Source organism: Scomber scombrus, chromosome 20 (assembly GCF_963691925.1).
Source record: "Scomber scombrus chromosome 20, fScoSco1.1, whole genome shotgun sequence".
Taxonomy (NCBI): Eukaryota; Metazoa; Chordata; class Actinopteri; order Scombriformes; family Scombridae; genus Scomber; species Scomber scombrus.
In genome coordinates, this window is record NC_084989.1 from 176,140 (window position 1) to 193,644 (window position 17,505).

Consider the following 17,505-nt stretch of genomic DNA (forward strand, 5'->3'; position numbering starts at 1 on the left):
ATGTCTAGGGCGTTATCTCAATTGTTGCCAGTCACCTGTCAATCTCAGCAACCAATAGCAAAACACCACACTTCAGCCTTAGCCTATCATCCTGTAGCGGTCCGTTTAAATGTGCCTCTCTCCCTTTGCTTCAGTCCTGTCATACAGCTGTTCCTGCGCCCCACCACCTCCCCATCTCTGCCATTCTCTACAGGATCTGCAGTCTATTCCCATCTGCCATCTTCTCTTCAGTCTCATCAGCAATCACCATCACCAGTGTCTGGACTTCATGGGAGATCTAGATATATATGCAGCCGTTCAGAGATGATTCTCATGGAGTTCAAGCGCCAAAGACTTTGTCATTACTAAGATTTTGTTCATTACATATTTACAATAAATATCTTTCTATTAACTTGTCTCTCCTGATTGAAATATTGTTTCATGCTTACATCAACAGCATGCCTCTGCCCTGTATCAGCCTTGTCAGCTCTGCCTTGCTCCCACTATTTCGGTAGTAGGTATATCGGTTCCCTGTCTGTTCTCTTGTCTCCCCATGAGTACCTTATCTCCCCATTAGGTCAGTTAGTACAATGTCAATTCAGTTCAGTCAATGTCAAGTCATCTGCTCAGTTTTCCTGTTCCTTTGCCAGTTTTTTTTTTTTTCAATAAATAGTTCTGCTTTTGATCCGGTCTTAATGCTGTCCCCTGCGTTTGGGTCCACCTGCTCTGTTCTCTTTATGAAAAGCGGAAGCCTCTGTGGTTTAAGTCACATGCTTCATGCACTTCATGATTTATTCTTCAAGTCTGCTTCCATTGCACTTTGCTGCAATTTTATTTCATCGGCAGACATTTTCACCTAGGCCAAGCATTAATAAGTACTTTTACTAATATATAAAGTCATATAACAGCCAGACTGGAGTTTTCCAAAACTTACATGACAAAGCCAAAATCCTTCTGGGTGAACATAATGTGGACAGATGAGACCAATATAGAGCTAGAGAGAATGAAATGAGGCCTTCAAAGAAAAGAACGTGGTCAAACATGGTGGACGTTCAAAGATGTTTTGGGGTTGTTTTGCTGCTTCTGGCACCGGATGCCTTGACTGTGTGAATGGCATCATGAAATCTGATGACTACTAAAGAATTTTGGGGCGCAATGTAGTGCCCAGTGGGTCTTCCAGCAGGACAATGACCCAAAACACAAATAAAAAAGACATCGTTAAAGACAAAGCGCTGGAGAGATCTGAAATGGACAACAATGAGTCCAGATCTGAATCCCAGAGAACATCTAAGTAGAGATCTGAAATTCCAGTACAGAGGTGTAAGAAACTTGTTCATCGTTACAGGAAACGATTGATGTCAGTTATTTTTTCCACAGGGTGTGCTACCCAATTATAAGCTGAGGGTGCCAATAATTTTGTCAAGTCCATTTTTTGAGTTCTTTGTGGAATTTAATCAGGTTTGACTTTTTTTCTCTGTTTTTTTGTGTTGTTCCAATGTAATGTAAATACCAAAGCATTTGTAATTTCAATAATTTTCTGGGAGACGTGGTGCATTATCTGACAGAAGTGCCAATATTTTTGGCCATAACTTTTGAATTGTGTTTCAACTCACGTTTTCTTATGAACATTTGAAAATGCCAATAAAAACAGGTTGATAACAATGCACCCCTTTGACAGAAACAATGAAAAAATAGTAGTTTTTGTACCCTGACTGTGGGCTTCAAAGGTCATCTTAAAGCCACTGGCCTCATTAGTGGTATCAGACACAAAGTGAATAAAGAGGTTGTTGTCAGTGGTCTGGAGGAGGGACGGGGCACTTGAACCACAGAGACGTCCCCCTAGTAGTGGAGATGAAACATCTGGACCATTCCTGACCTGTGGAAACCGCAGAGGGGGAAAAACAACTATGAGTAATGAAATGAACAATTCCCCAACTGATTATCAATTGCTGATATCAAACCAAAACACATAAAGAGGTAACACCTTCAAGAAAGTTAATTTGCTGTAACTCAGTACCTTTATGTAGTAGAAAATGTTACAAAACTTTAGTACTGAAACGCAATTAGCTCTTTGGTCAAGAACATTTTCATGGTTGTTGAGCTATAGACCTCCAGTTGTACAGTGCAGTGCAGTGCAGTCACTTTTCATTATACTGTAAGTGATCTGTACACAGATGACAAAGATAATTTGAAGCTTAGGTGCTCACCATTTGCTTGCAATGCTAGTTTACGGCAATTGGCTCACCTAATTCAATATGTTTAGAAATGAGATTGAGAGCATAGTATGTCATGTAGAGTTCAAAACTTACATTTATTAGTTATTATGAGTACTGTTGTGTAAAAAAAATAATTTTGGTTTACTAGATATCTGTATATCTGTATGTATTAAGATACGTTATTAATAATAATAACTGTTGACTGATAAAGAGTGTTTTTCTTAACTTCCACTAGATTCCTAAGGACAACATGTTGAGGATAATAGTTGTAAGCTATAGAAATATATTTGTGTTTCTAATTTAGACTATGTTTACTTCTATACTTATTTCTGTGTCATCTTGATGAATGGTTTGTTATAACATTTTAGTTTCAGAATATTGCAGTAGATTATGAAGTCAAGCAGTCATCCAGATTAATTTGTGGTCTGTAGTCATCCACATTCATTTGTGGTCTTAGTGCGCCATCTAGTGGAGACAATGTGTATTGATTCAGGATACCAGATCAGCAAAAAGGTGCCTCAGGTTACTGTGGAACTTCTGGCACATCCAATCGTTGATTTGTTCAATGCACTTACTCAGTGTTTGTATTGGGTTGTTAAGAGTCTGTGGCTTTTATTTTCTGTAGCAAGATGCCATAAGGCTCAGTGTGACTGTCTGCTCTGCCTATGATAGTATGCTGTGTTATCGCTTTATTCAATATTTGATTTGAAGTGATGTACAGAGCAGGTATGTATGCTGTAGTGGACCAAAAATGTTTTATAATGCAATTTAATTGAACCTTCAACTCACATAATATGCAGATTTTGCAATACATATGTTGTTTACCTCCAGGTAGTCTCCTGAGCTGCATCCAGTTCCATAGCCTTGAATCTGGAAAGGGCTCTGGAAGGTGACAGAAACCCTGAAACCAGGTGTAACCATCACATGCCACTGACAGTCCTGAGCAGGTGGATAGTTCTGAGGGTAGTGAGGGCTGCTCAGCACACCCCTGTCTACATGCAAGAGGCCACCACAACCTGAAAAAAAAATTCAATATTTCTTATAATTATTATGTTTATTATTGTTGTAGAAAGTAATCTAGGTGAACATAACAGAACATGTGGAGAAAGAAAGTGATATCATGTCACAGCAACAAAATCATATAATTATGGGTGCAATTATGGGTAGAAATACAGCCTGCACATACATTAAAATTGGAAAAGAGATTTAAAATAAAAAATAAAATAAAAATAATAAAATGATATATTTTGATGTATATTTCATTGGTTTTATTTATTTTTATGTTTTTTCATTTAAGGAGAGATAATTAAAGCGAATGTAAGTTTCTGTTACGGATTCTATGTTCAGTTTTATAAATCAGATCCTAGGAGAGGTTGAATTTTTGAAACGCGTTTTGTGTGATTATTTTATTTACCAATTTTAATTTATTAAGAGGAAAACTAGACTTTAGACTTTATTGTCCCCAAAGAGAAATTCCTTTCCACAGCACTGTACACACAAGACACAGCAATCCACTATAGCAGCAATATAGCAATAACAACATAAAGTGACAGACAGCAGTGCACACTCAGGCCTGTTCAGCGAGATCTGCTGTTTAAGATGGCTATGACTGAGGCAATTAGGCTTTTCTCAAAACAAGCCCTTCTGCAGTGCAATGCTCTGTACCAGCAACCAAAGGGCATTAGAGTAAGGTGGATGATTGAGTGGTGTGATGTCCTGTGCTATTGAGGCTGCAATGCAAGATTGAGTGTGGGGAGAACAATTATACTGGTGCTCGGTATGCGTGTGAGTTTGGCCCAATTAATAACAAATAATATGTTAAAGAAGCAGGTGGAACACTACAATAAATGGCGCTTTTCCACTATACAGTTCTAGCACTACTCGGCTCGACTCGACTCGGTTTGGTACCAGGAACAACCTTTTCCATTACTATAGTACTTACTCAACATGGGAACCTCGGCAGAACAGGTACTAAAAAAGTACCTGATACCACAAAGTATTCCTAATGGAAACACAAAAACACCCGAGTAGAGTTGAGTAGTGCTAGAACTGTATAGTGGAAAAGCCCTAGAACAGGCTAAATAATGCTCTGGCGCAAGAGTAGGAAGAGTTGTGGGCCAACATATAGGGCCCCATCTTGCGGTCGGCGCACAGCGGATGGCGGGCATGGCGCATGTGTCTTTGTTAGTTTCCCCTGGCGCAGTTGTCTTTTTCTCACCCTGCGCCCACGTTGTCTAAATAGCAAATGCACTTGCACCAGTCTGTGCGCGTATGGACGTTTTGGTCTCAAAATGAGGTGTGGTCAGTCTGTGTCTGTTTGAGTGCTACTGCGAGATGGAGATGACATGGATCAGGTTTACATACTTTCAACAATTAAAACCCTGCTGAGTTTACTTGTTACTACATGACTGAACAAGACCATTTTTAAAGAGAACCAAAGTTGTAATTAAATGATAAATAAATGAAAACAAAGCACCACGACGTCTGTGTGGTGCAGCTGCATGCACGCTGACCTGATGGGAGGAGACGTGAATATATGCAGCACAAAGTGAGTTGTTGGTGTTCTTGTGGAGAATGGGTCTCAGAACCAGGTCTGCTTCTGGAGGAAAGACGCTCCGCTGCCACTTAGTGATTTTATCAACAAGAAAATCATCTGAACATCTGAGGTTTAAACCTCTGTATTAATCTGTTAATGAATGTGGGTGATTCTTACAGAGTCTCTTATCCACAGCTGGTTATACTAAAGGACTGATATGTTGATAAGTCTGCAGCCTCTGAGATGCTTCACAGAGCGCAGTGCCATTACACACAGCCTTACTGTTTATTAAATCAGCTGCTGCACACCTCTACACTCATCAGACTGGTTGGTTTTAACTACATATTCTTCCTTTATATGAATTAAATGTGAGGTTAGCAGCTCATCAGCCAACTTTCTTTTCAGCAAAAGTAACTCATGTTTTATTATTGAAACGCATGTTTTATTATTGAAAGTGTCCACTATTTCAACTGTTTGGTTATTGATGATAATAGGATGCTGAGATAAGTTGGAACCAATTATTGTGACAATTTTGTGCTTGTTTGCTATTTTGCATCAGAAAGGGGAAAAAGCTAGTTTATCTGTGCCCAAAGTTAAAAAATGTGCCTGACGTGCCATACTAGCCAACTGGTTAAGATGCATACCACATAACTGCAAAAACTGCAGTTCAATTCATGCAGCACAACTTTGTTGGAAATAATTCCTTATTTCCTCTCTCCTCATTTATTGTCATGTCTCCATGGTAGCTATCTAATAAAATTCATAAAATACCCCAGAAATATTAAAGAAAAATGCGTGCACATATGCACAAAAACCAAGTATAAAAAAAAATAATTGTGTTTTTATGAAAGGGTAAGTGCTAGAACTATTTCTTGGGCAATGTCATTGAGTCCCTGTTGGTGGCCCTGTCATGACAAGCCTCCAGGATTGCACTCAATGAAGCAATGTATTTTTTACTTATGAATCCCTCTTATCTGACCTGAGATGAACAATAGCATGTAGTGTGATTGCATGTCACTGCTGTAGACTATTGAGAGCATTTGCTTGCTTTAACTGAGGCAGAATTTATTTAAACTACTAGTGCCCAAATAAAGGGTACTAATTTGTGTGTGTATCCAACAGATTAGATGAAACAGTTTAGTTAGCGTGTGTTTTGCTGGTGATCTACTAAGAATAACAGCGCAAATGGCAGTGAGGTGACAATGAGGTGCAGACAGCAGTATTTAAATTAGGGTTTTGTGTCTTAATGGAGAGTTTGGACGAGCAGAAAGCCTGCAAGTGCAAAATGAAATCTGATCTCATGGAATTATAGGTTCTTGTGGAAGAAGTTAACACAAATATTGAGATATAGCAAAAAAAATATTACCAGAAAAAACACTATATAGAGAGTATTTGTGACAAAGTCAATGCTGTTAGTAAAACCAAAAATATTCCACTCCAAAAATATTAAAACGGGTGGAAGAAACCTGTTCTCTGTGTATTCTGTCATTGTGCCTCTTTCTCCTCCTATCCAAAGTAACAGCTGGTTAATACCTGCCCTTCAAAGGTATTATTTATAGACGCATTTACCGTCAATTAAATTACCTTACAATCCGTGTGCTAAATAACATATGTACATTTATTACTCGCTGTATTTTGCACACTGGGGTAAAAATGCCCCGTATTACATATTCATTATGGTAGACCTACTAAATGGACAAGCGCATACTATCTTTTACATTTCACATTTAAAAGACCCACGCCTCAGTGCACTGCGTTAGTAGATCAGCTTGCACATTTTTTTGCAAGTGATTTCAAGTTTGCACACGCTTTTACACACGCAAACTTTTAGGAAATAAGGGTAACAAATAAATAATGTTTATTAATTTGCCTCTGGAGTAGGAGGCATTAAAGCCTCGGCCACTGATGCTGCTATCTGAAGAGAAGTGGATGAACATGGAGTCTCCTGTTGAGTGGAGGGAACCTGGAGGATTCCTGCCACACACATTGGCCAACACAGGGGATAGACTGGATGCACCTGGAAACACACACAGACAGAGTTATAAAATAACAGAGGGGAGTTATGAAATGCCTAGAAGAACAAACTGATCTACTTACACCTCAAATTTAGGGTTCGGCCTCATAAATTGGAAATCTAATCACACAACAGGACATACTGCAGCTAGCTTGATTCAGCTGATATGAGATGCAGTGTACAAAGACCCTCATGCTCTGTCCCTCCCTCCCTAGTGCTTGTCTTACTCATATATTGATAAATGAATCAGATCTCTACTTGTCCATTTCAATAATATTAATAATTTCTTCAACATAAGGTAATCATATATGATTATAAAAATGATGAATTAAATTGCATTTTAGTATTACACTTTCATAAGCTTGGGGGACTTGTAAGCCACAAGAAATTGGTCTAAATTGATGCAGTAGACTGCTCCTGACATTTAGTCCCTATGGGTCAAGCTTCAAAACACTGAATCCTATAATTCCTGTAAGGCTCTTGCCTAAACTCGATTAAACTCAAACACCACAGGCCACATTTAGTAAAATATTTACGTAACTATATTGTCATCAATTTTTATGCATAGAATCTCATTTATCAACTACTTGAGATTGACAAAGTTTGCATATTTAGAGCCACTCATTATCATTTGCGGTTTAAGTAATCATAATCATATAGCAACAAGTGAGGTATAGAAATAGTTAAAATGTTACAGAAAACAAGGTATTGTAAGATACAATAACACCAATAACAATGCAGCAACACACATAAAATGACACAATACAGTACATAAATAAGTCTGCTGCCCTGATGCATGCAGAAATACTTCCCTCTTGCTTGCATTAGGGATGTCATTTCTCTATGTCAATGAGCCTGTGCATGCACAAGTAGATGGACATAGATCTGGTGATTTTGAATTAACAGCTGCCTACAGTGCAGAATGTGTGGTTATTATTTAATCACTGTTGAAATTCTATGGAGTTTTAAGGCTTACCATCTTTGATGACGAGACTGTCAAAGTAGCAGTCGGGAAAATCCTCAATGTCCACAGACAACAGGTTAAGCTCTACAGTTGAGTCTGGAGAACGTATCAACCAGGTGCACTCCTGCTCAGCAGGGTAGTTTTCAGGCCAGCCAGGAGAGTAGAGGAAACCAGGAGTCTCCTCTGTCATTAGCATTCCACCACATGCACCTGACACACACACAATAACAGGTTAATTCAGTATACAAGCGATACTTAAAAGGTTAGCTGTAGGAACAAAGTCCATCCATCCAAAAGATAATTCATAAGGACATGTGGCATATTGACTGAATTAATTGTGCTTTTGGTAGATGCCAAAGCCTGCACTCAAGTGTGCAGTAGCATTTAGTATGCATGTTGCGTGGTGTATGTATACAGTCTCAAAGGGACTAACTAGTCTTACCTGGTGTGATGGTGGGGGGTGGTCCAGAGTCCCGAACTGCAGTCCATTCCACGAGGAAGCCTCGTCCTCCCACAACTGAATCTGACTGAAACTGAAGGGTGAGGGTGCTGCCAGAGCTTCTTAGGGGAGAGGGCAGGGCCAGACCACAGATTGTTGCAATGGGGTAATAATGAACACTGGGACCATCAAATATCTAGAGAGGAACAAGGGTTGAAAGCCATCACAGTGATATATTTTTAGAAAATACTGACAAAGACATATGATAGTATACATTACATGACACCACCCCATCCCTGTCAACACTGACTGTTGACAGTCATACCACCAAATCTCGACAAGAGATCACAAGAAATTAAAAGAATTTTAATCTTCAGGATTTTTTAAAGCTACCCTTACCTTTGTTACATTTTTACAAATATTCTGTTTAGGTTAAAATGCTATTAATAAGGTAAAGGCACTCTAAAATGTTAGAGAGATCCACCAGGCATAGAAACTCATCATTATTCCATTCTCATAATATTCTGTGAAAACTCTGACCAATCATATCATTCGGTCCGAATGATATGATTAGCCGAGCGACCTCCCTGTTTTCCCCTTCCGCATTACGTAATCACGCAAACACCCCCACCCGGAAGAGAGTCTGTTGTGTATCCACGGCATTATAATACATCCATGATCCACGGAGATAGTCGTAAACAGACAGTAGAGACTGACAATGACCGACAAAAGCGGGCCACGGCTTCCACCTCCAGCCGCTCCCACGGGGAAAAAGAAAACTATACATATATATATATATATAGTGCGCGTTCGCGGAGGGCAAGGGAGTGCGGGGGTGGAACATAGGAGGGAGGAGGGGTTGTTGCACTTCAAGTTTTTTCAAAGTGCTGTGTGAAAGGTAAGAGTAGCTTCAAATGATTTGTCCATCTCTGACATAAACAACACCTGGCTTCTTCTGACTGCCTTAATGAACGGGCTAACCTGGGCTACAGCCCCAGGCCCTCCACCATTGGGGGTCCTCTAAAAATTGAGAATAATTATGTAGGCTAATGAACACTCGACGCTGCACTACAGTGACATCTGTTGGTAAAAGTGATGGGGATGGTGCGACACCGAGAGGCCCCCCTCCCCTCCTCTCATATCTTTCTTGTTGATACAATGTAACAAAATCACACCATATATATCCATCACGCAGCTTCGTGTGAAAGAAATCACATTTCGCTATATGGTGTGATTTTGTTACAGAAATGGGTTGCCACAGGAGTCTATCCTTGGTCCACTGCTGTTTACATTATACATAAATAACATAAATTTTCCCTAAGACCTAATGTCCAACTCATCTTTAGTATTCCTTTGATGCTTCACTTCTTGACTACAGAAAAGACCAAGTTCATAGTGTTCTCCACCTCCCCTGGTGACTCTGACAATCCAGCCATTACAACTTCAAATGGAATCCATTTGACTCTTGTTGAGTCATACAAATACTTGGAAATTTGGCTGGACAGCAGACTATTATTCAAGATTCATATTCAACATTTGACTCAGAAATTAAAAAACGAAGCAGGCTTTTTGTATAGAATTAAAGATTTTCTGGTTGGTGCAGTTTGGTCTGTAAATACTGGAACATCACAGCAACTCCTGTCCTGAAATACTTGAACCCATCTGGTTTTCTTTTTCTTTCTTTGTACAACAAACAGCAGTAACAGGTCATCAATATCAATCTAACAGCTGGAACATGCAGCACATGCTTGGCGCCACTGTTTACAGAACATTAGTGTTCATAAGTGTGGATGCTCACATTGTTATTGATATTAGGGACCGAGCCGAAAGGCAAGAGCCTATTGTTATATTATTGTTATAATCATCATTCTTGATGTGGAGGTCCCCATGATGTATTGACCAGGCGGCCTGTGTACACAAGGGCAAGCCCACTATTATCATCCCTCAACAATAGTTGTACTGATGAGCATATGATACAGTATGATATGAAAGTCAAAGTAAAAAAAAAAAGATTTAATTCACAGGTGACTAGCAGACTCCCAAAACAATCAGATGAGCCAATTCATCCATTCAAAGTCTGTGATTATGTGCTAATCAAATCTTTGGACAGTGTGTTTATGTATCTAAGGTGGAAAGGACAGTTCCAGGTGTTGATGACAACCAGACTCGGAGATTTTACACCACACATGGAAGGACACTCACTGCAGTGTATCAAGGCTGAACTGGACGAATGAAGGACAGAGAGATCAAGAAAATTGGATGATAATGTGGTAAGAGAACCTGACAGGGCTCAACCAGAAAAGACCAAATCAATTGTCCTCCTACCTCCAATTGTTACAAAGCGAACCACAGAATGCATTATTTTTTGACTGTCCTGTGAACAGATGCATGATAGCAGTTTTTTGCCAATCCAAGTTATTACGCTAATGGTAAGTGGTGGTGGAATATTCTTGAAAATGAAAATTTTGAATAAAAAATTTGGCATATCCAAAAATGTCCTGTACTCAAAAAACAAGGTTTGGAGGGATTCCGCCCACTATTAAACATTTTGGGAGCTGGACAAGGTCTGCTCTGTGCCTAACCCCCAACCACCCCAGTTAATCATTACACACTTGCAGTCTCATACATACATATAATCACGTGATTTTTGCCATGGTGAAACGAGGAGTCGAAAAGTCGGCACTGTGTTAAATAGTCTGATTCAAATATAATATCATTGACATATACAACCTTTACAATGTGATCTAATATAATTGAAAACATAACAATAATATAATAAAATAAACTTAAAGATAATTAAAATCTCTTTGACTCAATCTCAACAAAAAAATGGCTATTGCACCTTTCGTAAATCTAAAATGTATTGCAGGGCTCTTAAATTGTTCAGATATTAGTGTTTTTACATTGAGTGAATCATCAGGAAAGATAGGAGACATTACAGTACAGTATATGATATAAAGTCTTCTGGTATTGCAGCATTGCACTTCCAGAAAAGATAGAATAGGAGTTGGCCTGAGCGGTGGAATTAGAGAATACACTAGCTGGATTATCATCAAGGCTGGTTTGTTACAATGCAAAACAGAGATGTATAGGTGTCTGGCTGTACTTGGAAAAGTAAAAAAAATTAAAACAGAAAATAAAAATACAAAATAACATCAAACTGAGATGATTACGACTGCAACAGAGGTGAAAAGATGGAAGCAAAAGGCATTTTGTCTTTTTGTGTCACATTGTAGGCGAGGAGAATTGAGGGATGAGACAGATGGGTGTCTGAGAAGACCTCACCCTGGTCATCGACGGCTGTCCCACCTCCCCATCTCCCAAAGTGCGGAACCTGGGCGTCATCCTGGACCCCACACTCTCATTCAGTTTCCACATCCAGAGCATCTCCAAATCTGCCTTCTTTCACCTCCGTAACATTTCAAGACTCCGGCCGTCACTCGCCGACTCAGTCACCGAAACCCTCATTCATGCATTTGTCACCTCCCGTCTGGACTACTGCAATGGTGTCCTGTCTGGGCTGCCCAACAAAGCCCTAGACAGATTGCAGTATGTCCAGAACTCAGCTGCCAGGGTGTTAACCCACACCAAGCCCTGGCAGCACATCACCCCCATCCTCAAGAAACTCCACTGGCTGCCAATCAAACAACGCATCAGCTACAAAATCCTCCTCCTCACCTACAAATCACTTCACTCACTGGCACCCAAGTACATCACTGACCTCCTCCACCCGTACACCCAGTCACGGTCCCTGCGCTCCACCAGCAAGGACTTACTCTGCACTCCCCGCACCAGACTCAAGACCTTTGGTGACAGGGCTTTCTGTGCAATTGCCCCTACCCTTTGGAACACCCTGCCCCCTCCTATCCGTTCCGCTACTTCTCTGTCACAGTTCCAAAAGCACCTCAAAACACACCTCTTCTCTCTTGCCTACCCATTTTTAAGTGCAGAAATCTTTATTTATAACTAAGTTAATTATTAATTATTTTCTTCTGTAGTTATTTTTATATCTTTTTATTTCCAAATAGTTCAAGAAAATGCAATGTTCTGCACAGTTACAAAATCAGACACTGATGACACAATGTTTTACGTCTTTTTTTCAACCAAATATGCTTTGCGCTGGTTAGGGGGTACTTGGCTGAGAAAATATTTCACAGGGGTACATCGCTTAAAAGAGGTTGAGAACCACTGCTGTAACTGACATAGTATGTGTGTTATTTCTGCGTCTAACCCTCCCTGCCCCCTGGTGTAATCCCCTGGGTGAAAATGCAGCAGCCCTGTCCATGAGAGTAGAGAGGAACCAGGGACTTCAGAGTTGGGGAATTGATCAACAAGAAACTGTGTCTAGCAATTTGTTTAATAAACAATTGCTGAAGGAAGTTGGTTAAACAGTTCCCATCGCCTACATGGTGAATTTCAGGTCTTACAATAACTCAATAAAACCACTGATCAATTTAGAAGTTATCAATCAGAAGAAGAAAAAAAAAGAACTGCTGAGTTTAAAAAGATGAAAATGAAAATAATAATAATAAATAAATGTTTATGTTTTGATGAACAATTAATGATCTGATGCATCTGGATCCATTTAAAAAAAACACATTAACGAAAATGATTCAGTGGTGCAAATAGTGCAAACATTTTGATTGTAACTATAATAGATTAAATCATGGAGAAAAAGAGATTTCACAGCACACATAATCTTACTTTGAGCTGGTCGTAATAGCAGTCATACAGGTCCTCTATGTCCATGTCCAAGAAGCTGATCTGGATGTAGCTGTCTCCCTCCACATTAATGGTCCAGTGATAGTCAGCATTATTGGGGTATGTTCTGGGATACAGTGGGGATGCTATCTGTCCAAACTCCCCCATCACATCATTACCATACACTGAGAAAACAGTGGGGAAGTCAAAAGTTAGATTTCCAATTAACTCTCTAAGATTGTTCTTTTTTAATTATTTAATTTAAGTACATACAGTTAGACCATAAATATTTGGATGCTGACGCAAGTTTTGTTAGGGTTATATGGGTTTAAAGTGCAGACTCTCAGCTTTAATTAGAGGGTATTGACATCCAAATTGGAGAAAGGGTTTTGGAATTACACCTCTTTAATATGTAGCACCCTCTTTTTGAGGGGACCATAAATAATTGGACAACTGATTTAAAGGCTGTTTCATGGTCAGGTGTGGAAAATTCCTTTGCTATTTCATCATCAATTAAACAGATCAAATGTCTGGAGTTGATTCCAGGTGTGGTCTTTGCATTTGGAATGTGTTCCTGTGAACATGCAATCTAAGGGGCTCTCAATGCAAGTTAAACAGGCCATCCTTAGGCTGCAAAAACAACAAACATTCAGAGAGATCTCAAGAACATTAGGAGTGTCCAAATCAACATTCTGCTACATTCTGAGGGGAAAGAAATGAACTCGGCAACACAAAAAGGCCTGTATGTCCATGGAAGACAGCAGTGATGGATGATTGCAGGATCCTTTCCATGGATAAGAAAAAAACCCTTCACAACATCCAGCCAAGTGAGGAGCACTCTCCAGGAGGTAGACATATTATTATCCAAGTCTACAATAAAGAGAAGACCTAACGAGAGCATATACAGAGGGTAAAAAATTAAGGCGCAAACCATTAACCTCGACCTAGGAAGGCCAGATTAGACTTGCCAAAAAAAGCATCTAAAAAAACAGCACAGTTTAGAAAAAGCATTCTTTGTACAGATGTAACTCTGATCAACCTGAACCAGAATGATTGGAAGAAAAAAGTGTGGACAAGGCTTGGAACGGCTCATGATCCAAAGCATATCACATCATCTGTAAAACATGGTGTAGGCAATGTCATGGTTGGCAATGGGCATGCATGGCTTCTATTGGCAAAAAGGTCAATAGTGTTTATTGATGATGTGACAGAGGACAGAATCAGCTGGATAAATTCAGAGGTGTATGGGGATATACTGTCTGCTCAGATTAGGCAAGGGCCATAGGACCACGCTTCACAGTACAGATGGACAATGACCCAAAACATACTGTGAAGGCAACCCAGGAGTTTCTTAAAGCAAAGAAGTGGAATATTCTGCAATGGACGAGTCAATCACCTGATCTAAACCCCATCAAGCATGCATTTCACTTGCTGAAGACAAAAATTAAGGCAGAGAGACCCACAAATAAACAACAACTGAAGACAGCTGCAGTAAAGGCCTGGTAAAGCATCACAGAGAAGGAAACCAAGCGTTTGGTTATATTTATGAGTTCCAGCAGCACCTCAGGCAGCCATTGCCTGCAAAGGATTCTCAACCAGGTTTTTAAAATTAACATTTTATTTATGACTATTTAGTTTGTCCAATTACTTTTGAGCCACTGAAGTAAGTGGAATACATATAAAAATGCTTGCAATTCCTAACATTTTTAAACTATATTTTTGTCCAACCCCTTGAATTAAAGCTGAAAATATGCACTTCAATCACATCTTGATTATGTCATTTAAATCCATTGTGGTGGTGTACTGAGCCAAAATTACAGAAACTGTGTCACTGTCCAAATAATTATGGACCTAACTGTAACTCAGCAAATTGATAAACTGGTGTACATAACTTCACATCTTGAAGATGTAATTTACTAATCAATCAGAAGAGCCTGAAATGGTGGTATGGTGTGTATGTGAGTACGAATCTTCATACTTTCTAGCTGTAAAAGACAATATGTAATACCCTGTTATCCATCATGCACAGTGACCTACATGCAGCAAGTGTCTGAGCAGCAGACATCTCACTTTCACATTCTCCTTCACATAACATTGGCATTTTACCGCCTATGCCCATACCCTCAAAACTGATCTGTTAATCTGTGTAGGTAAACTGCTGCTCTCCCCAGCTCTAGGACTTGTACTGAGTTGGAATATTTTCACAATATCTCAGTAATTTTAATGATTATTGATTATGATAACTGTCATGTCAGTTTGTTGACATTAACCCAAGTGTGCAGTGTTCCCAGTAAGATAGAGGTGGCTTTGGTTCAAGGTAGCAAGACATGTTTTCAGAGTGTGGAAGGCAACACCCCACACTCCTTAAAGCTGCAGTCTGTAACTATTTGTGTGTTATATTTGCTAAAATTGTCATTATGATCTCATAGTAGAATAAGATACAGATAAGCTGTGACAAAAGTCAATGTCTCTGGGTCCACCCAGTGGTCGTAAAATGATTTGCAAGAATCCACCGCTCACGAATCAAAACAACCAATCAGAGCCCGGAGGAGGGTCAAAAACGCTGTACACACGCTGCTGGCAGCCCCCCTGACTAACTTTCAGTTAAACTGAATGAAGTTTATGATATAGCACCACTACACTTTGTGAATCAGACATTCATTATGGACTTTTACGTATGATTAGTGATAATGAGAATGCAGAAAAATAGAAATGCGTGGCAAAAATTGTATATTGTCTGTATTTTAGAGACCCTCAAACATTTCACAAAATCATGTTTTCAGGGGAGCTCATGTCTTATTAAGGGGAGCCTAGCTACCCCTGTAGTTCACATCCTGAATAATAGACTGTGACATTACCCTGTTTGTAGAAGTATTACTTTAGTAGTAAAGTAGTATTTTGACAAAGCAACATGTCCAACTTTTCCACAATGCAAAGGGACTATTTGTTCATTACTTTTATTCATTTAATTGAAATGTAGGTGATCAAGGTTAAGTTTGGCTCCTTGTCGAATGACTCCTCTAGGCATCCAATTTAATGTCAAACCATTTATTTTCTATTTCTGTGATGGTGCGTGCAACAGTTGAGACAGTGTTCACTGCACCGGTCATTTTCCCCCGTTGTTTAGCTTTCTCTGGACCGTTAATTCCACCACTTACACTACTAAATAATATGTTTTTCAGTTGATCTATTTCTGACCTCAATCTCAGAGTTTGTGAAGTTCCTCTTCTTAGTCTTTAGTGCCATTTTCATTAATGGAACTTCTTAACAACTTGCCGGACATCTGATCTTGTATGGTATTTTGAGGAAATCAATTATGCTGTTTTACTATTCTGGGAATGCACGTTGATTTAGGACAGGTGGGATTCCTCATGTTTATGCAGGTCATTTATGACTGTTTCGTGATACGAGTGTTTGTTGAATCTGATGTGGCAGACTCAGGTCCACCTCATGACAAAAGAAAGACATTTAAAATAAGAATATGAAAATCTTCTTGTTTCAGGCCCAATGAGTGTTGGTATGAGTCATCAAGGTATCACTTATTGTTGTTATATACCAATTATTGTCAATTAGCAAGAATAAAATAGAACAAGAGTATCAAATGTAACTACAATTCCGTATGACTGCCAAATTCTGACAAGATGATTTTTTAGGAGAACACTGTTGAATGTCTTGCTCCATCACCAGGTCATTTTCTGGCATTCATCCTGAATTGATGGATCCATAGTTACATCTCTACCTGTCATTTTGGTGTGTGCTGTGGGTAACCTATGTACACATGAATGGCTGAAGAAAGAAGGAAAGTATACTTGAAAAGAAAAGAAGCTAGAAGAGACAAGAGAAAACCATGTATACACTTTAGACTGCAACACAAATTGAGTAAGTTTAGAAACTCACAATGTGAAAAGGTTGCTCTGAATCCTGCTCCACTAATGGATGCATCTGAGACAAACTTAACCCACAGGATGTGACCAATCACAGAGGTATAGTTAGAGGGAAGGGAGCTTCCACAGAGGCGACCAACCAGAGGCCCAGTGGAATTGCCTTCCCTGATCTCTAGGTAGTCATTGTTACAGCCAGAGTCTCCCTGTAAGTGAAAGATACTGAACAAAACACAAGTCTGTTAATGATATTCGATACTAAAGTATCCTCCGAAAATTATAACTCTTAAGTGCACAATCTTTTCATACAAGCTTGTTGGCAAGTTGAAAAAAAATAACAAATGAAGTCTTCAAAGTAGCTAGTTGTAGCCCTGGCTTTTGACCTAGAGGGGGCATTTCTACAAATGTTTACCTCAAGTTTTAACTTTGACCATGTTAAACATAGAGATCCAACATCACAACATATGAACAAGAGAATCAGAAGCATAATAAGTCCCCTTAAAACAGTAATCATATATTTTAGAAGTTGACATTTTGGGTAAAGAATGACAAAACGTAGTGAAATACTACAACTGTTTCATTATTTCTTCATATAATCGATGCCTTACAGAAGTTGACACTTTATATAACATATACTGTAATATAACCTGGGCAAAAAGTGTACAATATACAATATGCTATATACAGTATATGTTTATGAAACAGTGCCCTACAGAAAAATAAAGCCTGCATTCTCAAGTGGAATGAAAAAAGTGACTATTCCAAACTGCTTCCC

General features: G+C 39.2%; 1 protein-coding gene across 1 annotated transcript in view; it reads right to left on the reverse strand.

Annotated features, from left to right (window-relative positions):
* The window catches only part of cubn (cubilin (intrinsic factor-cobalamin receptor)), a 125,323-nt gene that overhangs the window by 44,331 nt on the left and 63,487 nt on the right, over nucleotides 1–17,505 (reverse strand). The window contains exons 37-43 of the mRNA XM_062441464.1: nucleotides 16,747–16,952; nucleotides 12,853–13,034; nucleotides 8,152–8,344; nucleotides 7,722–7,919; nucleotides 6,602–6,748; nucleotides 3,021–3,211; nucleotides 1,687–1,855 (exon numbers count right to left, since the gene is read on the reverse strand). Of these exons, the coding sequence (XP_062297448.1) occupies nucleotides 1,687–1,855; nucleotides 3,021–3,211; nucleotides 6,602–6,748; nucleotides 7,722–7,919; nucleotides 8,152–8,344; nucleotides 12,853–13,034; nucleotides 16,747–16,952 (1,286 nt within the window). The remainder of the gene's footprint in view (nucleotides 1–1,686; nucleotides 1,856–3,020; nucleotides 3,212–6,601; nucleotides 6,749–7,721; nucleotides 7,920–8,151; nucleotides 8,345–12,852; nucleotides 13,035–16,746; nucleotides 16,953–17,505) is intronic.